General features: G+C 30.3%; 2 protein-coding genes across 5 annotated transcripts; one reads left to right on the plus strand and one right to left on the minus strand.

The window, feature by feature from the left end:
* The first annotated feature begins 210 nt into the window (after positions 1–210).
* On the plus strand, positions 211–21,137 carry LOC130904162 (oxysterol-binding protein-related protein 3-like). 2 transcript variants are annotated; one of them, XM_057816758.1, is made up of 12 exons: positions 211–577; positions 2,487–2,822; positions 11,978–12,272; positions 12,336–12,553; positions 12,614–12,781; positions 12,832–13,006; positions 13,147–13,385; positions 13,748–14,003; positions 14,076–14,390; positions 14,452–14,816; positions 14,978–15,288; positions 15,402–21,137. In XM_057816758.1, exons 2-12 carry the CDS (start codon positions 2,517–2,519, stop codon positions 15,547–15,549), a joined length of 2,796 nt encoding a protein of 931 aa, XP_057672741.1. In that variant the 5' UTR covers positions 211–577; positions 2,487–2,516; the 3' UTR covers positions 15,550–21,137. The 2 variants fall into 2 exon arrangements, with proteins under 2 accessions (XP_057672741.1, XP_057672748.1); XM_057816765.1 differs by having other exon boundaries at positions 212–577; positions 12,336–12,547.
* Positions 710–7,591, minus strand: LOC130904176 (lysine-specific histone demethylase 1A). Of its 3 annotated transcripts, XM_057816787.1 has the most exons (3): positions 7,109–7,567; positions 6,647–7,042; positions 4,275–6,165 (listed from the first exon to the last, which is right to left on the minus strand). In XM_057816787.1, the coding sequence occupies exons 1-3, from the start codon at positions 7,347–7,349 to the stop codon at positions 4,610–4,612; spliced, it is 2,193 nt and encodes a 730-aa protein (XP_057672770.1). In that variant the 5' UTR covers positions 7,350–7,567; the 3' UTR covers positions 4,275–4,609. The 3 variants fall into 3 exon arrangements, with proteins under 3 accessions (XP_057672781.1, XP_057672770.1, XP_057672762.1); XM_057816798.1 differs by lacking the exon at positions 4,275–6,165 and adding an exon at positions 710–910 and having other exon boundaries at positions 6,647–7,571; XM_057816779.1 differs by having other exon boundaries at positions 6,647–7,591.
* Positions 21,138–23,909: the final 2,772 nt, after the last annotated feature.

Raw genomic sequence — 23,909 nt, forward strand, 5'->3', positions numbered from 1 at the left:
ATTTGTATAAACTTGTCATTCAATAAGTTACATTACTTTGGCCTATATATCTTAAGTATAAATTGCTATAATTTCTATACATAGAGAAATTGCGAAGGTAAAAAATAAAAGATAGTTAGAAAAACAAAAAATCTATTCTAAACCTAAACTGCAGAATGAATCAAAAATTTATATGTATTATAAAGAGAATAAAATATATTACTTAAATTAGGAACATACTGAACACGTCATCGAAAATGGCTTATACATTAGTAGTGAAGTTAGCCAAGGGAAAAAGATTTCTGTAACTGGCGATAAAATGAATGAATAAAAAATAATGACAGTTGTGTGACATATTTGTCAAATAAAAAACAAAATTAATTTTATTTGCTGCTATAGATAATGTAATATACAATCGTCGACAGTACAGGGAAATTATTCTGTGATTGTGACATTGCTAGTGTAAATCGTTTATTGAAAATGCTAAGTGTAGGACTAATTTTTATAATTTTTTAGAATTAATTTTGAACTGTTATTTATTAATGTACATAATACTGGAGAAATCTAGGATTTTGATGTAATAGAACTTGGTAAATAGGTAAGTAACAAATTTGTTAGTATGTTATTTTAAATTTGGAAATTGTAATTGAAATAGTTAATAACCTGAAAATTCGCGAAATATAATAATATAATACTGAAGTGATAACCTTGAAGAAAAATCGTTACAAAATTTTTAACCTTAATAGTAATTGGAAAAACTCCAAATATCTCTTTATTTTGTTCATATGTATATAATTTGTTCAATAAGTTATATGTACCAGCTCTTCTATGTCCTTGAAAATTGACTTAACATAATTCTTGAATTTCTTGATGTTTCAAATTTGAAATTTTTCAAAGCAGCAATTGTGGTCATCATTTGGTTGATTGAAAACTGTAACTCAAAAAATCAAATTTTTACAAGTAAAACAGCATATTTAATTTTTAGCAGATTAATTTAAATGGATACTAGTTTTATTTACTTCCCTTTATTATTATTTTAAAATAAAACTTCTAACTAGAACTTAGTTATTACATGAAAAATAAGAAAACTTGGTTCAACATAAGCAACAAGCAATAACAACAAAAATGGCCTAACAAGTAATTTACAGGTATCATCAGGGTATATGAAAATGTAAAGTGTCAATTGAAATAGTATAAGTTCTATGTTTTGCTGAGATTGCAATGGTATTGCACATACCACCCACCTATATTTTTATAATAGTGTTTTTGATACATAATTTATATTCTTAGTTTTTGTATTTGACCTTAACTATTTCATAATGTTCTACTTCTATAAGATTATTTTTGATTATTGACAAAAAAATATTGAACTATTAACTTATTATGGATACTATGTAGATCAAAGTGCAAAATTTTGTTAGTTATACAGGAATGCTCACTTAGCAGTTCTAATAAAGTTTTACCAAATTCACCATAACAAACTTATACCTACCAAGAAAAATTGGCTCTTAAATTTTGTTTAAGTGTATGTAAACAAAATTAATTAACCTAATTTCATCTTAATTATAAGAACATATATTGGAATTCAATTTCATTTTGAATTGGGTTATTTTGTATAATCTTTGATAGCTATTCACATTGATGTTTTAAAACACATCATTACATAACAGAAAACCCCTTTGTGAAAGGTCACAAATTTATTTTATATAAAAACAATTGTTTTTCCAAATTTTTGGAGGGTGGTGTATATTCAATTCTCAAAGCATTATCCTGCAGGAATTGTACCTTATTTTAATTTTAGTTATTATCCTATTGTTTGACCTTGCCATGTGTTGAGTAGATTTCCAACATTAGAATAATTGGTTGATGTTTTATTATATTACAAATTTAATGAATCTTGTTTTAAAAATAATAATCATGTAAAGAATTAACATGGAATATGCGCCAAATTTTTTTTTCGAAAATGTATCTAGATATTTTCTTAAAAATTAATCTAAGAAATTATTTATTTAGATTTTTCAATGTGGTAGAAACAAAAATAATCTTGTACAGTGGGAAAAACCTACTTGTAGGCGAATTCATAATGTTATTTTGAATTAATTACCAAACAGTAGCATTCAGTTTTGACAGTCAGATGTGGATTTGTTTAGATGAGTTGATATTTAAAAAACTTTTAACTGAATAATTTGAATCTGGAACAAGAAGAGTAAAAGAAATAGTCAATTATATATATATATATATATATATATATATATATATATATATATATATATATATATATATATATATATGAAATGAATAATATTAATGGTAGAGAATAAATGTATATAACTAATGTATGGTAGATAATAAAGTATCATTCAAATTAAAACATCAAATGACAGTATAATTTTTAATCGTTTCTACCTATTAATTATTGAAGTACACAAATCAAAATGAAATTTATTGTTTCATTAGATAAAGAAATCAACTTTGCACTTTGTAAATACTATGGTGTTAATTTGCAGGGTTAGCAGTTGTTTTTCCAATTCGGTGAAATGGCAACGTCTTGCGATACAAAAAAAAGTCCTCAATTAAATAAAATTAAATTAAAAGTAGTGAATAGTACGGTTACTGCAAGTGATTCTGATGCTAGTGTCGAAACTAACAGTTTGAGCGCTGAAAGTGCTACTGAACAAAATCAAACCTTACAAAATGAGAAGAAGAAAAAGAAAACAAGACGTGGTTCAGAATGGGAGATAATGGAAGGACTCAAAGATGGACAGAGATTTGAAAATAGACCCAATCCATTTAATGGTTATCTGCATAAGAAAAGGAAGTGGCCTCTTAAAGGATGGCATAAGGTTAGTATAACATAACTAAAAGTTATTTTTTAAGCACGATTGGAATGAGATAACCATGGAAATATGAGTTAAAACTAATTATTTAGCAATTAGATATTATACTTGGTTATTAGTATACTGATAAATTTATTAACTCGTCCTGAAATTAATGAGAACATCTTGAAATTGTTTGTTTGATATTAGTAGGCATAAGAAAGCTAGAGTAGAGTTTAAATTGTGAAACTTTTTGTTTTTTGACTACTACTATTCAACTTTTCATAGAGATCAAAAGGTTATTGAAAGAAAATATTCATTTGTTTACAGTAAACAGAATGAAGAAATAACTTTTTTTCAATCAGGGTACCACTCACCAAACCTTTACTCAAATTCTTTCTATGCAAAGGAACTGAATAAAAAAAATTTTACTCAATTAATTACCTTGCATAACAAACTTAGCACAAGTTGAAAACTTCACAAAACTTGCATTTTTATATTTCTTCTAAACAGTTTATTAAGTAAGAGTTGATACAAGTAATTAAGATGAATTTTGTTAAAACACTATTAAAGGTACAATGGCCTGCAATTTTCAGAAAATACAAAAAATAGATATTTTTTTCATTTGAGATATTCTGTATATTGTTCCACAGACTTTTCTATGCAAAAAGGTGCGTTTTTAATAATTTGATAGATACTGCCGTTTAGGATGTTTTTAAATGTATTTTACCCTCCAAAATTACATATGGGATGGGGTAGATTATAACATCAAATTGATCATCTTATTGTTTTATAATTAATCCCTAAATATTTCCACCTGTATTATATAAAAAGAGATTTTGTATTACTCAGAAACTGGCCGCCAGAGCTGTTTTTTTCCTATAATCAATAATAAAGACAATTATTTTTGTGACCTAGGTAGTGTGAAAAAAATATGGTTAATCCAAATGTTGAATCCATGACTGAAAGACTTTTTCTGGAATTGCTTTTATTTGGTCTGTCTTGACCTTTTCAATAGTAGGAAAGCTGTCATAACGTTTTCTTCCTAGCACATTTATATTTTCGGGATTAGCCAAAATTCGCATGAAGTTAAATCTGGTAAGGCGAATGTGGACGGACAGGAAGACTTCTAGCAATCAGAAACTTCAGAATCAACATTTAATTTGTGACACTGAATTGTTATCATCAAAAGAAAACCATTTCAGATCTTTTTCTTTTCTAATCTCTTATATAGTTAATTACATGTTTTCATACAAACAGGTTTGTTCCCTTTCCGCACATTAGCATCTGTTTTCGAGGCCGAATATTCTTCGCCTTAAACTCATTTCCAATATTAAATGGCTTATATAACTTCACAAGTTACTACATCTTCTCAATATTATTTTGTGAACTTTTTTGGGCTTTTTCCAACTTTCAATCAAACTGAATCCAAATGATCCAAGGTTGAAATCAGTTAGACACGATCTCTCTAAAGCGTCTGTAGTAGCAGAAATAAATGTATCATTAGTAACATTACATATTTTGGAAACTAGTAAAGTTAAAATATGTTATTTTTGTTAGATGTTTTGCTTATTATACCATTGCTTTTATACAAAATGTTATTTTGAACAGAAAAGGATTTTGTATTTTCTTTGAGATTTTCAATTTCCTTCTACCGTTCATTATTTAAATGATAAAAGACTTTCTTAAACAGAAGTAATAAGCATATTAATATGTGTATATAGTTTAATCATTTTAATTTGATACAATTCAATACTAGTTATAATGTAATTAAATAAATAAATTACTCACAATATATCCTTAAATTACAAGCACTATTCTGCAGATTGAGGTTGACATGGATTGCCGATAATTTGATCGGCAATACGACTTGCTTCTCGAAGTCCGCTTAAGAACGCCCCGTGCACAGTGGCAGGATAATTTCTTATTGTATGTTCACCCGCAAAAAATAGCCGCGCCGGCCCCGATGTTACGGAAATACCGTGTTCATTAGGTGGTATTACCGGTGAAGCCAGCAGATCGTAATCACTTCCAGAGCTGCCGACAGCTACAAAACTGTAGGAACCTCTGGACCATGGATCAGCTCTCCATCTTGTAACAACAGTTTCTTTTGGTTGAGGCACTCCCGATTGTCCAAATATTCCGCGTAGCACGGCAATACATCGTCCAACTATTACATCATCAGTAACATTCTCCATAATGGCAGCCGCCTCGCCAGCCACTAAGGCGAGCAATACAGGAGCTTTGTACAAATTCCAAAAAAGGAATAATTCACCTCTGCTCGCCGTAGTACTACCAACGTGACCGAAGAGGTTAGCTTGTGGGTTCCAGAATATCCTTTCAAAGCACAAAACCACTTTGTTAAGATTTCCGAACCCTAAGCGTTGAATTGCTGATGTTTTCCAATCGGGAAGAGGAGGAGAGAATTGTACAGTATTTAATTGATTGCTAGAAGGTACTGCACTTAATTTAAGAACTCCTAAAGGTAAAGTACATAGAACTACTTCCGCGTGATAAGTGTTGGTATTTGATGGATTTCCTGGGTTATATACAGTTACTTCGACACCTCTGTTATTGTATTCAACTTTTTTGACAGCTGCATTTAATTTGATATCAAGTCCTTCCGCTAAAGCAACAGGAACACAAGAATATCCATTTCGTACTGTTAAGTGGTTGCCAGTAAACTCAAAATCGTCATCTTGATCCCAGTGTTTTAGTGAAAGGGTTGAAAGAGGTGTCGCATTAGCAAATTCTAAGTTAGCAAAATGCCAGTCTAATATCTGTCTGTCTTTTGATGATAAATAAACATCACTTGGTTTAGATTTCTCAAGTTCTTCTAATTTTTTCTCAATTTCTTTTGCTTGATTTGATAGAGCATCCCACTTATTGGCTAAATCTTTCAAATCTTTTACACTGCTAGCATAAGCAAATTGTTCTTCAATATTTCGTTTTTCTATGGCTGCCATTTCTTCAACAACATTTTTATATTCTTTCATCAATTCTTTTATATTTACCATCATTTGTTGGTTAACTTTCAATTTATCCTGCAAAGCTATCACACTTTTCAAGTGCTTTATTTGATTTCCTTTTACATACTTTTCTTGTAATTTGATAACCCATTCTAAAGCTTGTCCTAAACTTACTGGTTTATTTCCAGCATAATTGAAATCTAACTGATGAGACAAATATGAGGTAGCTTCTAACAGACGATTGAATTCTCTCTCTACCATTGCATCTTTGTCTCTATCTACAGTGACCCCATTTGATTGGTATAAAGGACACTTTTGGCGAATACGATGCAATTCCATATCAATTTGTTTGCTTAGGGTAGTGATGGGGTTCCCGCCCAAACCAGTTACTACCATAGCACCTATAAAAATGCAATCTTCATGAGTTGATAAAAGTGTAAACACATTTATGCTCAATTGGAAATTAAATGAATTTTTCATTTGTTCATATTTTCTATTTTATATGGATTAAAATTTACCTGCTGTTTACTTATTTTATATTTGTCAGATGAAAAATGGATTACTATATGGAAATAAAGTAATTCAAAATTCATATCTGTTATTTATTGAAAACACCCATTGGATTTCTCATATATATAAAATATAGCATATAAAAGTGAAAATTCCTCTTCCATATCTACATAATTTCCAACCTACTAAAAATTTTCTATTATTGTTTTTGTATAAAAAATAAATAATCCAATCATTATTTTGGTTTGTAAAGTAAAAAATTCAAAAGTTGGTAAATATTTTATTTAAAACGTTTGACTGCTACACATTTTTAAGTAATAAAGAGAAGTAAAAAAAAACTAAGATACTTATTAAGCTAACTTGTATACTCACCTATATCTGCAATATAATTCCCTTTTCTGAATGTTGCAATCCGTCCTCCAACCCTATCCCTTGACTCCAGCACTATAACTTCCAAACCAAATTGTTGTAACTGTTGTGCTGCTGCTAAACCAGCAATACCTGCACCAATGACTATTACTTTTCCATATTTTTTTGAAGGAATGGGCTTCAACCTTTTGAATATACCATAGTTAATGAATCCATTTCTTTCTAAGAATGCATGAACTCTTTTTACTAACTGCGAATCACTGTTATATGGCCGTTCCATTTTTTCAAGCACATGTTCTATAATAAGTTGTTGCTTGGGATTCTCTAACCACAGGTAAAGAATGCGATTTCTTATATTCAAAAATACCCTCATTGTTTGTAAGGTCCCGTTAGCTATGTCTGGAAAACAAGCAGCTTCAATAGAAGTTAATTTATCAAAAGGCATGCGACTTTGAAAAGCTGCACCTTCTAAACCAGAAAATAAACCTTTAATAACAGGATCGTCTAATTCAGATTCGGGATCATTATTTTTTTCTTCGTCTGCTTTTATCTCCTCTTTTTTGGTATATTTAGATGTGCTGGGACCAGGGCTGAGTTTTTTATCAGAATTTTGAATTTTCGACTTCTCTGTATTCTCCTCATCACAAATGTTGTTTTTTTCTTCAGTTTCTTTAAAATCGAGTCTCACTTTTTTCCGTCTACTCATCTTTTTATCAGTAATAAATAATATGTTCTAGAACCTGGGTCTAGAAATTCACACTACGCTTTATATTAGTAATAATATTTTGTAGTTAATTGTTCTACCTTTTTAAATGAACAAATATAATAAAGGAATTATATATAAGCATTTTAAAATAAAATAATATTGAAATTTGTTATGTATAATACTAACACAATTTTGTTTATATTGCACATAACCAAATTGACTAATGACAACTGACATTGTGCGCCACAGAATTGTGAAACGTGACAATAAAAATTGGATTTTTAAATGTTAGTGGCTACAGTTCCGACATTAAGTTCAAAAAAATTATTGAAATTATAATTATATAAAAAACACCTGCCTATATACGAGGAACAAGAATTCTACTTAATAGAACAAGCACGCTGGCATGAAACACGATCAATAACTTGAATATAGCATATGTTTTTATTGGCTTCAAATTTCTCCAGGGCTGTATTTACACATAAATCTACTTTTTTGGCCATGTTCACATGTTGTCAAATTTTTCCTAATGTTTTGGGGTTTTCATCATTCTATTTGTTTCGAATCTATATACATATGCGATTTCATTTTTTATTTAATTATAAGGCTTTGAACTTTTAAATTGAACAGGAGACACACAAATAAATTAATGCTGTTAAACCATATAGGTAATACTATTAGTATTACTATGTTTAATATTTATTTAATTATTTATTTATTTATTTACACCACCCTACAGCCCAAAGGCCAATTAAAAAGTGTAAAAGATATACATAAGAGTTAAGTCGTAAAGTACAAATAAGCAATGGTACATTTAGATTAAGTGTAAATAATTTACATACAAAAACATAAAAAAAGTAAGCAGTTCTAGAATTCCATGATAACTTTGCCAAATACGAATAATGGGAAAGTTATAGAACCGTAAAAAATTTCAGTTTTATGCTAGAAATAGTGCTGTAAAAAATATCCAGAGATTTCTGCATATGACAGTGATTAATTCGATATAATGAAGAAAATTTTAGAACATTAGTTTTAACAACTGGAAAGTAGAATAAAGAGTGGGACCGGGAGGCAACTCGAGGAGTATGTATTCTTAAAGGACATAGCAATTCTGGACAGCAAGGAATATCAAGGAAAAACACATACTTCTAGTCGCTAGATCGTTCAGGTTAAACCGTTGTAACAGTGTATTTTGAGGTATTTCTTGTGGTGGATAAATATTGCTAGACCTGAACCACATATATGCAACATACTTTCTGTGATTATTTATTATTCTGATGTGAGTTTGGTAGCTTGGGTCCCATGTAAGAGAAGCATATTCTAGTTTTGGAAGAACGGATGCATTAAAAAATGAAGATACAGTTTTAACTTCAGTAAACTGCCTAGAGTTTCTCAGTACGAAACCGAGGTTTCTAAAAGCTACAACAAAGTTCAATTCAAATGTAACACCAAGATTTTTGAATGTTGCAGACGTTTTAAGCACATTATTAGAAATAAATAAATAAATATCTTTATTTAGCACTTGGCTACTTATAACTTAATTAGAAACGTTACAAAATTAACTTTGATTGCGAAAATAGGTAAACAGCCGTTTACAAAATTTATATACATTTAGTACATTTTTAATACCATCACTCAATTCATTGAAAGAGCGAAGCCCTTCTTAAAACAGTGTTTTTTGCAATGCTGAGGTTCGTACAATGACAAGATTATAGTTTTGTTTGGATCTAACATTATAATTATGAAACTGCAGTCGTTTCTTTAAGTATGCATTTAAATACTCTGGCATTAGGTTAAGTTCAATTTTATATATTAAAAGGAGATTCGCTCTTTAGCGAATTTAGAGTTTCAAGCATGTAATCAATTGGTGTATATTTACTACAATTTAACAAAATACGCATGATTTTGTTCTGTTGTATTTGTACTTTACGCACCTCTTCCTTGTTGCAAGAAATTAATACTGAGCTACAATATGTAAAGTGAGGCAAAATTATGGTTTTATATATTATCATTCAGGTCCATTCAGAAACACAATAAGATATTCTACTGAATTTACCCAATTTCTTACATAAATAATCAACATGAATTGAAAAATTTAATTGTGGATCTACATCTACATCTACACCCAAATATTTAATTTCGTTTACAAATTCAATAGGCACACTGTTTATGGATAAAGACAAATTTAGATTATAAACTTTTTTACAATTTATAGTTGAATTATATATCTTAAGTTCATCATTTAAAATATATTAAGGAAACAATTTTTTACAGCCATATGAAGATCATTAATATATATTATAAACAAAAATGGTCCCAGGACACTTCCCTGGAGTACACCCAGCACACTTTCCTTCTTTTGAGATACCCTAACTGATATTTTTGTTTTATGAAATCTGTTTTCTAAATAGTTATTAATCCAATTTAAAGCGCATTTGTTCACACCAGTTTTCTTATAAGAATTCGACGGTCAATTGTTTCAAAAGCACGCTGAAGGTCAACAAAAACAGCAATCACTAAATCACCAATTTGCACACACGTACTGGGTCGTTGACTCACAGGAAGCCCGACTGTCCTATAAACAACAAGTTACTTTTTTCGAAGTACTCCTTAAGTTGATTACAGATGATGGTTTCAATGATCTTATCTACAGCTGGTAAAAGATTAATAGGCCTAAACTCTGAAGGTTTCTTTGGTTTATTTACTTTTGGGATAGGTGTTATCACACTAGTTTTAGGTCACGTGGTATTTTTCCGGTGGACATTGAGGCATTAATCGAGTATAGAAGGGGATATCCAATTACACAGAATAATTGCTTTATTATTTTTTGCTCATTGTTCATTTCTGTTAACTGAAGTCGGATTTTCCATGTTTTTTATAATTTCTTTTGTGTTTTCCCCGCATTCTTCGATTTGTTGTTCCAATCTCGACAAAATTTTAGTAACATCCAGGTTAATTTTAATTCTGTCAACGCACTCATCACAAAACCAAAAGAGATTTCAGCACTCGTTCATTATTTTTAAAACCAATCACAAATAGTATCTATATCAGTTGAAATAAGTGGCAGTCATTAATATTCGATATGGAATGATATAGCATAAAGAAGAGCTATAACCATAACTTTTATAGTAATTTGGTAGAGAATAAATACTGTTGGTTGGTTGCAACGAAATCTATATGCTGACAAAAGTACTAAAATATAAAACTTTGACATCTTAAAAGTGACGTTTATAGTTGTAGTCATTGGAAAAGACAATTTTCAATCACGACGATGCACTCTCGTTGTGAAATAACAAACCTTATCATAAAAACACGATATAACACCAACTGATATATTTTTGTTTCAAAAACTGAAGTGATTACGTCAAACATATGTTTTCAGTCAATGAAAGATTTAAAAGAGAATTCTTGACGAGTACTGGAGTCAATTATTGAAAATTGTTAATTTTGTGTTTTATTTACTATTGCCATAGTAGTACAGAAAAATATTAATACACTAATCGTTGGAATGTAATTAAATATTACAAGTGTTTTTATAGGAAACCTTGAATATTTGTTGGTTCTGTTCTGATAATACTTAGCTATTATCTATACATGATACTGTAATTTACAACTAACATCCACTTTAGCATTAAACATTTGTCACTGCGTAAATATGATAAATATAATTTGTTTAGTGCTAGTACAATTTATTTTTTCCCCGTTTACGTAGTTGTAGACTCGAATAAATATATACTTTAAAACAAGTTTAACGTTTCTCTTCTACGAAGATACAATTTTGGATTTTCCCATTTTCCACCGTAATATGAGAAACCGTATATTTCAAAACAAAATATTAATAACAGATTCTTATTTTAAATAAGTTTTGGCTATCATCCAGTCTCCAACTGCAATGCAGTTGTGTAAGTTTTGTTACTTTAAAATAAACTTTGCAAGAATCCCTGTTATATATTCTGGTTTGAATTCATAATGATTTATTTGACATCTTGTTATATCTAAAGCATTAACTGACAAACGATTATGAATATATTCGATTGCTTTTGTAAACAGTCTATGAAACTAAATCTATTTCTTACAGAAACTGTTCACTACCTTACGTAGGTCAAGACTAAGGTAGACCTGATTTAGAGAAGTTCCGTCCATCTGCGGAGTTATACGAGTTATTTCATGTCTAATTCGTTCCATTAAGTCTTTAAAATTGTCTAGTCAGTTAAAGTAAACCAAAATTTTTAAATGTTCAAACAGAAAACCATTAAGGGATTAAGTTTAGGTGATCTAAGTGGCTACTCCATTCATCCACCTTCCTTCAAACTGGTTATCCAGAAACCTTCGAACATAAAGACCAAATACTGCTATAAGAAGGCGTTCCAAATATTACTCAGTTGTTGAATTCCCGCGAAAAAATAAGGACCAATAAATCTTCCCTTGACATTAATTTTTTGGGGGCGTTGGGTGAGCTGGATTATTGAATTATATTTATTATTATGAATTTTAATTATCTCGAAAACAGTACATAATATTATAAAATTATTTTGTATGGAAGTGGACATTATTATATCATCAGAGTAATGTGTCAATTGTTATGTTGTAAATGTGATGATAGTAACAATAAATAATTTGTTTTTTAGCGTTACTTTATGATAGATAAAGGCATCTTGGTATATGGGAAGGGTCCCAACGAAATAAACAAAGGTAAAATTCATGGTACTCTCGACATAGGCTTGTCTGTGATATCAACCAAACAAAAAAGAAGACGTATAGATATTGATGCCGAAGAATTTATCTACCATTTGAAAACGAAAAGTGATGAGACTTTTACAAGTTGGGTTCAACAATTAACCGCACATAGGCTTTATAGGCAGCATATTTTGACTTACGGCACTAACGTTGGCGCATTATTTAAGCCAGTTGATGTTCTTAATAGTAAGTTTATTATTATAAATATTTCATACAGTTTTGGTTACCAGTTTGATTATATATTTCTAGCAATTTCAAGAACTCCGGAAATTTTAAGTCGAGATGGAAGTTTAACGAGGGGTTTGAAACCGCCAAATGGGAGTAGACTGAATGTTGTGATTCAAGAGTCTCTAAACAATCTGGATCAAGCTCAACGTGACGCTAGCAACATAGAACAGAATATTTCAAAGTTGAGCAGACTGTTACAACAAATCGAAAGCAGTAATCCTATTGTGATTGAGGTAAATGTATGGAGATAACAAAAAAATTTCTATTCATTCTATCAAAAATGAATACGTTGTTTGTAGAATGCAACTGAAACTGTTTCTCCCAATGTCAAAAAAGACAGAAGGAAGTTTGGATTAAAGAAGAAGAAATCAGCTTCCTCCAAAGGAGGTAGTGTAGATTTAACTATCCAATTAAGTGGCGCTAAATCTGGTACCGGCACTGATAATGATAATATTTCTCCACTTTCGGTTCGTATTTTATTTACGTATTGAATATCTTTATAACAAATCCTATTTAGGTAAATTCTTTTTCTGGTTTATCAACTTCCACCCCTGCCAACTTTACTACTTTACCTATTCCAATAAATACCGGAGCACCTACTCCCACACCTGACAGTTTGAGCAATGTAGACGCCATATCTCTTTCAGCGGAAAATCAAATGAGGGAGGATTTCATTACACTATCTAAACAAGGTAATTACAATTTCTATTTAAATAGGAATTAATCAACACATACATAGAAACTGTCTGTTCCTTCCTAAATATCCGTCGCGAAGGACCAGACAGTGCAGCAAATATCATGTGAGCAGTTTTAACATTTTTGTGTCTTTCAGTTATAGCTAGTTTAAAAACGTTAACGTTCAGTCTAAGTACGGAGAGGGAACGTTTAAGATCGGCCTTAGAGACAGAAATGCAAGTTCCTTCGAATGCAACAAATCAAAGCATAGTTACATTGAAAAATAGTCTGAATCAGGTGCTACAACAGAATACGGATCTTAGAAGTAGATTAGTTAAAATTCACGAAGCCTCCGACTTAGCCGATTTATCTAGTGTCGAAAATCTATTAGAAAATGTAAGTATAAATTTATAGTAAGTAATTTTTTAATTCGGTTTTCAATTGTGACCGGTTTAAGGGTATTAAAGTGTCGATTTTGATATATTGAATAATCCTATTGCTTTTTATTGTAAAATAAATCTTGGTAAAGCCAAATTAATTAGATCAACCGTATTTTTATCATGTTTGAATACAACAAGAACACAGCAAACCCCATTTTATGGTACAAATAAGGGGAAAATGAGGTCTGTAAGAATGAGATGCTGTTTTGTCCATATTTCCAATTCCCTGTACTACTGCTAAATTCGTAGGCTTGATATGGATATTTGGTTTTTTATTTGTTTTGCTTGCTTGACTAATTTCCCCTACCCTTTCCTTAGCAAGCGAATCATCGCAACTATACGGCCTCCTTAAGCTACAGCTCCTCTTGTGTGAGTGCTACCGAGTTCTTTGATGCAGAAGAACTGCCTCCTGATCCGTCCAAATATCCTCCCGGAGATGAGGCTGAAGTGAGGACAAGATCAGAAACTAGTTCAGAAGGAGGGTCTTTGAGTAGCGAAGGTGAAGGTAGTATAAGTTCGGAGGAGTCCGAACTCGGAGGAGAATTGGATACTGAAAATTCTGTTGACGTTAGGGGTAAGTGTCGGTATAATCATAATTTTGTTTTTGTATTGCTCAACATTAAAAAAAAAACTAAATTCATTTCAGAATCTCAAGGCTTAACTGGTCGTCGAACCAACTTGCCTGCCCCTCGCCCCCCAACGGAAGGTTTATCACTTTGGAATTTATTGAGTCGAAATATTGGCAAAGACTTATCACAGATCAGCATGCCGGTTGCTCTCAACGAACCCCTCAATGTTTTACAGAGACTCTGTGAGGAATTGGAGTATTCTGAGTTATTAGATCGTGCTGCTAGCATAGACGATCCTTATGAACGAATGGTGGAAATAGCCGCTTTTGCCGTGTCCAGTTATGCCAGTACCTTCAGTAGGGCCGGAAATAAGCCGTTCAATCCTTTGCTAGGTAATTCATAATTTTGTGAATATAATTTATGAAATTACTTATTTGATGTTTTAAACATTAGGTGAGACATACGAATGCATCAGGGAAGATAAAGGATTCCGTTTTATTTCCGAGCAAGTTTCGCATCATCCTCCTGTCAGTGCATGTCATGCAGAAAGTACCAGTTTCACATTTTGGCAGGATGCTAGAGTAAAGACGAAATTTTGGGGGAAAAGCATGGAATTTCAACCGTTGGGTACTGTAAACGTTTTATTACCAAAAACTGGTGATCTTTACACTTGGAACAAAGTAACAACGTGTGTACATAATTTGTTTAGTAATCAACGGTGGGTAGATCAATACGGAGAACTAAGAATTACCAATGGCAGGATTACATGTAAATTGACGTTTAATAAAGCTAGTTATTGGTCTGCAAAAAGACACGAGGTACGTTTCTTGAAAATTGAAGATTTTGTATAGAAATTGTTTTGACAAAATTCTTCAATAATCTCAGCAAAAAATCTGATAGGAAATTTTTAATGAAATGTGAATAGTTTAGATTAGCAGTTACTTACTTGTACATAAATCATTTAGTTTTCAATTTTTAGATTGTAGGGGCAGTATACGATGAATCAGGCCAACCGGTTCACAAACTGTTTGGAAAATGGTCAGAATCTTTATATTGCGGTGTTGCTCCATCAGCTAGATGTATTTGGCGTGCTGGTAATTTACCTCCTAATCACGAACATTACTACGGTTTTACAAGATTTGCCATAGAGTTAAACGAATTGGGTCCTGATTCTAATTTATTACCACCTACTGATACTCGTTTTAGGCCGGATCAGCGAGCTCTCGAAGAAGGCGACCTTATCACGGCCGAAAACCTTAAATTGCAGTTAGAAAGTATGCAAAGGGAAAGGTATGCTAATTGTTTTTGTAATACATCGCTAAATTTTAATAAAATGTCTCTAATGAGCAATACATTGAAGATTTGTCGTAATTTCTAATTGTTCATATATGAATATTTTTTAGGAGGAAACGTAGGGAAGAATTAAACATAAAGTATGAACCTCGATGGTTCTCTAATTCAAAGGATGATACCTGGCAGTACAACGGAAAATATTGGGACATACGTAAAAATCAGGGTTTCGTGAATTTACAATTTGAATCACTGTGGTGACCTGTGATTCGTTTTTTTAGTCTATTTAAGGATTGTTTTCAATGAATTACTATTTTCTTCCGGTTATAGGATCAACGGTTTATTTTATTCATTCCCATTGTACTATTTATAAGAATTGTGTTTAGAAGCTGGTTAACTATTAATATATTATTAAAAAAGATAGACAATGAGAGAATTAGGTGTAATTGATTAAAAAATTGGTCCATTTTTCGTAATATTATACATTGAGTCCACTGAGATATGTTTTTAGAAACTGTTTTGTTGAAATAGTTGTATTTAGATAAAAATCCTATAAAAAACTTGGTTTAAGATGGTTGAGAATTTTAATTTTTCTGTTTTTATTTTATATAGTTGTTATATGGAACATTTTTGTAATAGAAAATGTTGGATGTGTCTTTGTTTTTCAATACAGTAAGACCCCGCTTAACGCGTAGGATACGTTCCATAAATGTAGAGTGTAATGCGAAACAGTGCTAATGAGGTAATCTTAACATGTAAATAATGGGGTTAGAGGAAGATTGATAGAAAATTGCTTATGTATTGAATTTAAATAAAACCAAATATTTATCATACAAAAATAAAAACAATATACTTATAAAAACGGATAAAATTCTAAGTAATACAGATTATTTAGCTTATTCTGTGTTTCTAATTTTGTGCCTTATTATTGAAAAGGCATTTAATGTAGTTTCCGGTTGCATTTTGCGTTCTGTTAGAAGTTGTTGATAAAGCATTTATAAAACCCCATTTTGTTTTTGAATTGGTCTATAATTTCGGTTATAGTGGTCAAACTCCTTTTTATAAATGCTATCGAAAGTTCTTTATGCTTTTTTTCGAAATCACTATTACCTGCTTAAATGTTCGCCGCAAGTAATAATCCTTAAAATTGGATATAACGCCTTGGTCCACTGGATGAATTAGGGCAATTATTTTAGGCGTCAATAAAATCATTTCGACCGGTATGTATGTTGTTAAGTCTGATAAATTTGTTGGGTGGACTTGGAGCATTATCAATTAATAGTAGTGCTCTTTGTTCATGTTTTTTTAATTTCATGATAACGTTTAACAGACGAACAGAATGTTCAGTGATATAATCCAGGAACATTTCCGCATTTATCCATTTTCATAGTTATTAGAATATCAGAGGTAAAGATGATTTAGATATGCCTTTCATCTCTCTTGGGTTTTTGGAATGATAAACTAATAGTGGTTTTAATTTTAAATCTCCTCTCGCGTTACCACACAGTAGAAGTGTTAAGCGATCTTTTGCAGAATTAAATCCTAGTGCTCGTTTCTCTTCACGGGATAGAAATGCGTCCGTACAGCAACGCACCAAAAACGAAATACAACTACATATTTGGAAACCTAGCACTGCACATAATTTCGGGGAATCCCCGAGTTGAAATAAAACAGCGCTAAAAGACAAAGCGTTAAGTGGGATCTTACTGTATGACATTTGTTATGTTTATGGAATAAATATAGTTTTATTGATTGATTTAATGTTAGTAATTTTAAAAGGTGTTGCAGAATTTGGCAGAAAAATTCTTAAAATGCAGATTATCACTATCCTGATCAAAGATCTTCTCATCACTTCACTTTCATGTGCCTTTTCAAGCATTGAATTCTTTAATAATTGGGAGTTTCTGAAATTGTACACACTGTTTCACTACACCATACCTACACTGCCAAGCTCTTTGAGTTTGAAATGAACCAGTGACCTATGGACATTTTTAAGGACCAGACATCATTGTGAATGATGGTGTAATGGTACTAAGCGATGTTTAACCACATTTTGGCATTTTAATAGAGTAAAGACAAAATTTAGGAAGGAAAGTATAAAATTTCAACTATTGTGCACTGTAAACTTTTTATTAGAAAAAACTGGTTTGTTCAGTTATCAATGGGATGTAGATCTATATGAAAAACTACAAATAACCATTGGTAGATTTACCTGTAAATTGACGTTTAATAAAGCTAACTATTGCGAAAACACACAAGGCATGACTCTTAAGTTGCTCAAAATTTTTTGAATAAATTTTCGAATGAGGGATCAACGATGGGTAGGTCAATACGGAGAACTACGAATTACCAATGGCAGGATTACTTGTGAATTAACGTTTAATAAAACTAGTTATTAGTCTGCAAAAAGACACGAGGTACGTTTCTTGAATTACTCAAAATTTAAAAGATTTTATGTAGAAATTGTTTTGACAAACTTGATTTCGAAATTCTTCAATAATCTCAGCATGTTTAATAAAGCTAATTATTGAGGTCTCAAGGTACTTTTCTTAAGTTGCTTAATATTTTTTGTAGAAATTCTCGAATCAGTGGCCTATGGTAGGTTCTAAGAACCAAACGGTGTAATTGTGAATTGAATATAATTGAGCATTGGATTAATCTAAGCACATTTTTTCTCATTTTTAACAAATTTTTTTATATTTTTCAATGGTCTACCTTTTCTTCTCAAATGAATCTCAAGTGCTGTTCTGTTTTGGTTTATATACTTTCTACATATCGTCGACTCAAGTCGCAAACCTTGTAACTACATAGAACTTAATTTCATAATAGACACAAAAAACTTAGAATGACAGAAATGACATGAAGATATAAACTGTTCATAGATTTTTTTGAGTCTTTACGAATGTTTCTGTTAGATGCGTTCAGATTTAATGGTATCAAAATGTTTATAAAGAAAAATAAAACGGAGTTACGTGGTTTGCGACTTAAATCAGTTCCATTGACATATCTCATTATTTTTATTTGACTATAAGTGTAATTTTTTGTTTATATAGCTTATTTATTTATCACAAGCACATTTAAAACAAAGATTTTTGATAGAAGTGATAGTTTGTCCTGCCAAAAACCATTTGATAATCTGAAATATTATAGAATAGCTACAACTGTACTAAAAACATGGTCTGACCCAACAATAATTCAAGTATTTCAAAATTGATGAAAGTTTTAACGTGCATAAATAAGATATTTTCAAGTGTCCGCACCCCGTTTTAAGTATAGTTGCAGCTGTGATATAAAATTTCACATTTTCAATTTGATTGTTCTAAGAAAATATTGAAGGTTTCTGTAAGTTTAAAAAAATATCTTTCGCTATTTAATCGTCATAATTTTTTTTTATTCATTTTATCTAATTTGTAACGAGTTTGTCGCATACTTTTATTCATCTGAAACACCTTATCATATACAACTATACAACTATGATGAAATTTCAGTATATTTTCATTTTTTGCTATTAGATTGGCAAAAGTTTTTCAAATTTGATAGATGATAGTTATTCAAAAATATTGTAAATGTCCTCTAACCTAGTTATTGTAGAGGGTGTTGAATGTGCAATATGAGAAACCAGTGAGATATTGATTAAGGCTTATTTTTAAACGAATAATGCTTTTTTGGTATTGCTACTTAAGAATCATATTTAGAAACACTTTTCAAGCGTTTTTGTAAAAATATAGAAACAAATTACTCAAAAGTCTCACAAAAACTTTGATTTTTAAGAATTATTTCAAGATTTTTTTTCAAATATATTTATAAATATTGTATTTATTAAATTTTATTAGCAATAATTGTATAATAAATGCCTGTGAACTAGCTTTAGAGATGTTCAAGCAAAATGCTATTGTTTTTAGGTATATGTACCACAAGAAATCAATTATAGAGTAAAAAAATGCATATTTAAAAAATTGTTATAATAAAAATCAATTTTTCTTTCTAGTCATTAAAGTTAATCTGTTAAATTTTATAAAGTGTTATTTATATTGTGGTTGAAGCGTTCAGGAATACCGTGTACTTCCAAATACTCTTAATGCAATACAATATGTGTGATACTGATCCTAATAGCGTTGATTCTGAATATTTATGTTATAATTGATTCTCGCAAACCTTTATAATCACAAATAGTTGTCCAGTTTATGTTGGAAGCACTGTATATGAACTGAATTTTATTAACCACATTATTATATTCTGTCCATTTATTCATAAAAAGCTGTTTGGCTTGAAATAGAAAATTCAACCACGACATACCTGAAACATCCGTCATATACGAGTTTTGTGAGCAAAATATGAATTTATCTGAATAGTTCAGGAGGAATCGGCGCATGAATACCGAAAATTATTAACACCTTATTTTTTTATGCTATCCTCTTCAAATTGCCCTACTGATGATATAATGCATATTGCCCAACCCCATTTCATATTGTTTAAACCGATTTCAATTGCAAGGAATTGTTCCTTTTCAACCAGACAATTTCTTTTATATTATTTATTGAAATACAAATAAAAAAGTCCTATGAATTTTTGAAGGTTCGAAAAATATCGAATTTGAGTACTTTTGACACATGAAAAATATATTTAGGAACAAAAATTAAATACAAATAATATTTTTTTTTCGAATCATAATTGATATTTTTATACCGATAATCAAAAGATAACGTTGGTTTATACTTATACTATACTATACATCTATGAATGGGGTTTTGATCAACACACATTTGATTTTCTTCTATACTTATCTTATTGAAACAAATTATTTCTGCAACCCCTTCGAGATTGTTAAAAGATCATATTTTTTTCAAAACCCGTAAATGATCGTGAAGACTCAATGCGAGGCAGCTGACATTTTGGATTCTGAACTTTTTATGGAAAACAATTTTTTGTATAATAAACATGTCGATACTAATAAGCATCAAAGGCTCAAGCTATGGAAGTAAAAGAGTTAGCTGCTTTTTAGTACTGTTCCAATTGATATATTGATAAGAACAACTGTCTTTGAAAATAAAAAAAAATGTTCGTTTATGAATCCATGAATTCATTTATGAAAATTGTATATTTTATGACTACTACATATAAAATACAATTGATACAATGTGAAAATGATATTCTTTGCGTCTTTGTTGCCATATCTTCTCTTTATCTATTTAATTTCTTAATCTTTAATTTATTAATCTCTATCTAATTTTCTTTTCTTTGACTTCCCGATTTTTGCATTTCATGAAGTGGTTAGTATTAATGTTTATTTTTCGTTTCACAGCTGCTTTTAAGAATCCAAAGAGCCACTTGGTAATCAGAATAAAGTACTATTATCTGAAAAGGGTTTACAATTTAGTTTAGAAATAATTGTTTCTCGTATTTTACATGTTATAATCTGGAAACTCTTAAGTTGAGTGTTTTTTAGGCCGTTTAATACGTTTAATTTCAACATATTTATAAACGAACATATTTCAAAATTTTGTAGGTAAAATAAATAATACAATCAATGATGGGTTATTTTACTTATAATTGTAATTGAAATATGATTGAAATGAAATTGTGACAATAATATCAGTAGCATCCATTCATTCTTTTAGAAAAATAGGAATTTGATAATACATCAATCAAGTTGAATGTTTTTGAACTAAAATCTCATTTGTTTTTTGTTGTGCAATACTGTTTTTATCTTTGCTTGATTTGGAGTATTATTAAAACTCTTATTACTTTTTTAATAAATGTTTATAAAACGCACCTTTCTCCCTGTATACCAAAATTTTTCCTTTTTGTTACTTACTCTGGTGATGGCCAATAAATGTTACCTGCAATTATTTGTTTGTTTTTTTTATTACCTCTAATTATTAGTAAAGTAGATCCGATTTGATGCACTAAAAATACTTTTCCACATTTTATCAGATGATATCAGATGACATTTGTAGACATTAAACAAATAAATTTCAAATGTTCAATTGATGAAATATTCTGGGGTCTACAAAATGTTTACTAAACTTTTCTCAGTGTTTATATTTAACTAAAATAATACTCATAATTTACAGTCCTATCCATAGAGAGATGAGAAATACATTGAAAAGGAATATGGCAAAAACTCATCAGAAAATTTTAATAAGGTAATACAAGTAATCTGTGGCGGTGATTGGTCTGTGATCTTTGGGGCTCATTCGATTGAAAATAGTGGAATTTTTTAATTTCGTTCGTGAAAATTTGTTAATTACAAAAAAAATATAGTAATATACTATTTACATTCCGATCTGTTTATTTGATCAGTTTCGTTTAATTAGGGAAAAGGAATTCAAATTCTATCTACTGAATCTTTTATAAAAATGCTTAGGTTTATCTATATTTATACTTAAGGTATATCTATAAAATAAAACTTTGATTAATAGATAGCCCAATAATCTAAATGATACTGAGATTTGAGTAATGGTGCTGCCATCAATACAAAGTCTCTTCCATTTTCTTACAATTTTGATTATACTGTAATGCAGTTATCTGTAAATTTGGGTACACAATATGAAATTCGAATAGTAGAGAGCAGTGCAATCTAATAATAAAAATGGCCTATAGCAGACCCAACACGATTAACATATTGAGAATATCACATCAATGCTTCAAAAGTTGAAGTATTTATGACAAATATTGAACGTAAATCCGGAATTTATGATTTCAGACATCAACACCGGTGCAAAACAACTTACACGATAAGCTAGTTCATAAACAATTTAGAACTGTACGAAGCTTTACTGCTTATTACAATACAATGGCAAGAAACGTGGGACTGAATAAGCTGTTACTTATTTTTAAAAAAACTAATACAGGCACTCAATTACCGGAAAGAATTTTGAAAAATATAAAGTTCCAGAAGGTCTCATAGTGATATAAACGAAGTTTGTGAACTCTATTCGTGAATTTTTTATGCGTTAATGTTCCTACATAATATCAAGTTGCCACTAACTTCGGATCCAGAAACACAATAAGTTGGTAAAAATTGTATTTATACAAGGTGGGTAATTTTAGGAATGGATGAATCAAATAATCATTGTGTGTAACTAACTACTTATATTTAATGATCCTAAAATGTTCATACCACAATAAAAAAATATTTCTAATGGATATCAGTCAGTTAAAAAACAACAATAATATACATTTTTTGAATTGCAGATCGATATATTTTTTCATAATAAATATTTCACTTGATGGAGACTAAGTTACACAGTACTGTGCCTTGTCTGAATTCCTAGTTTTCCGTCATTGATAAAATACCTACAAAATTTTTTCCATACTTGTTTTGCAGCAATTGTTCAAACGTTGCTTCATCCATTAGAAAATATCTTTTGTAGTCATCTGTTTCATAATCACTATTTCTTTCAGTAAAGGGACAAGTGAATACTTATCTCTTTTTAGCCATTCCTTCATCTAGCATCAACGTTTACGTCACAGCCAAAATTATGGCAACACAAGCCTTTCTCTGCATGTTCATCGTAAAGAAACACAGATTGATGCAAAATATTGTCTATATTATTGATAGTGTAGGGACTACTATAGAACCGTGATTTTTTAATAAGTATCATTAACAATACATTTAAAAACTCAATCAATACTTTGTGGATCAATATTGTATTCTAATAAGAAATATCTATCAATATAGCTGGTTGATGGTGAATAGGGTATGAGGAACCTTATTCATTTTAAAAGTTTCCAAGCCTGGAGCTCTTGTAATGAAATTAAATATTTGAAAATCATGCTAATACCAGGTGTTGCCAGAAAATAGAATTCCCTGTATTATTTCGATGATTATTTAGGTCATTGTATGGGCTCTGCAAACAAATCAATTTTAATAAGAAGTAAATCAATATTATTTCATATACAACTGTAGCTGAAAACATCCAAATTCAATAAATGAATATAAACGGTTTTTGTTTGGAACCTGGATATTTAGCTTGTGATTTCACCACTAAAGTGTGTCAGCTGATACAATAAACTTTAATTTTAGAATGTTACCACTACTAATAGAACAAAGTTATGGAGATTGTAAACAATAACAAATATTAATGTGATTAACTATTATATCTAATAATCGTTTTACCCAATATTAAGGATAACTGTCAAATTTAGTTTGGGCAGTTAAACTTCGTATAATATATATATAATGCGACGTTGATCGTTTTGATTATTTTGTACAACAAATCAATGCTCATTTTATTACAGTCATGTAATTGTAGATTTGAGTTACCTATGGCTCAAAAATCACGTAGATGGTGGAAAATTTATTGGATTGAATTTAATATCACAATTGAATGGTTCATATAAAAATTTTGTACGATTGTCTAATACAGATTACAGATAGTTATAAATAGTTAGTTCCAGAGAGACAAATGAATTAATAATAGTGTTTTTTCTTAGTGTTACTCTTTCATATTGAAAATATTTTGGTGCTCAGCACGGGAACTAATTTTTCTATCCACCTTTCCATTAAACTGCTCTGGGATCCCACCGCGCGCAGGATACTATGTCACTGTAATTGTAACCAAGCTTAAGGGGTTGGTGGTGGCGCAATAACGTGAAGGGTATAGTCATAATAATAT

This window comes from Diorhabda carinulata, chromosome 1 (assembly GCF_026250575.1).
Source record: "Diorhabda carinulata isolate Delta chromosome 1, icDioCari1.1, whole genome shotgun sequence".
NCBI lineage: Eukaryota > Metazoa > Arthropoda > Insecta > Coleoptera > Chrysomelidae > Diorhabda > Diorhabda carinulata.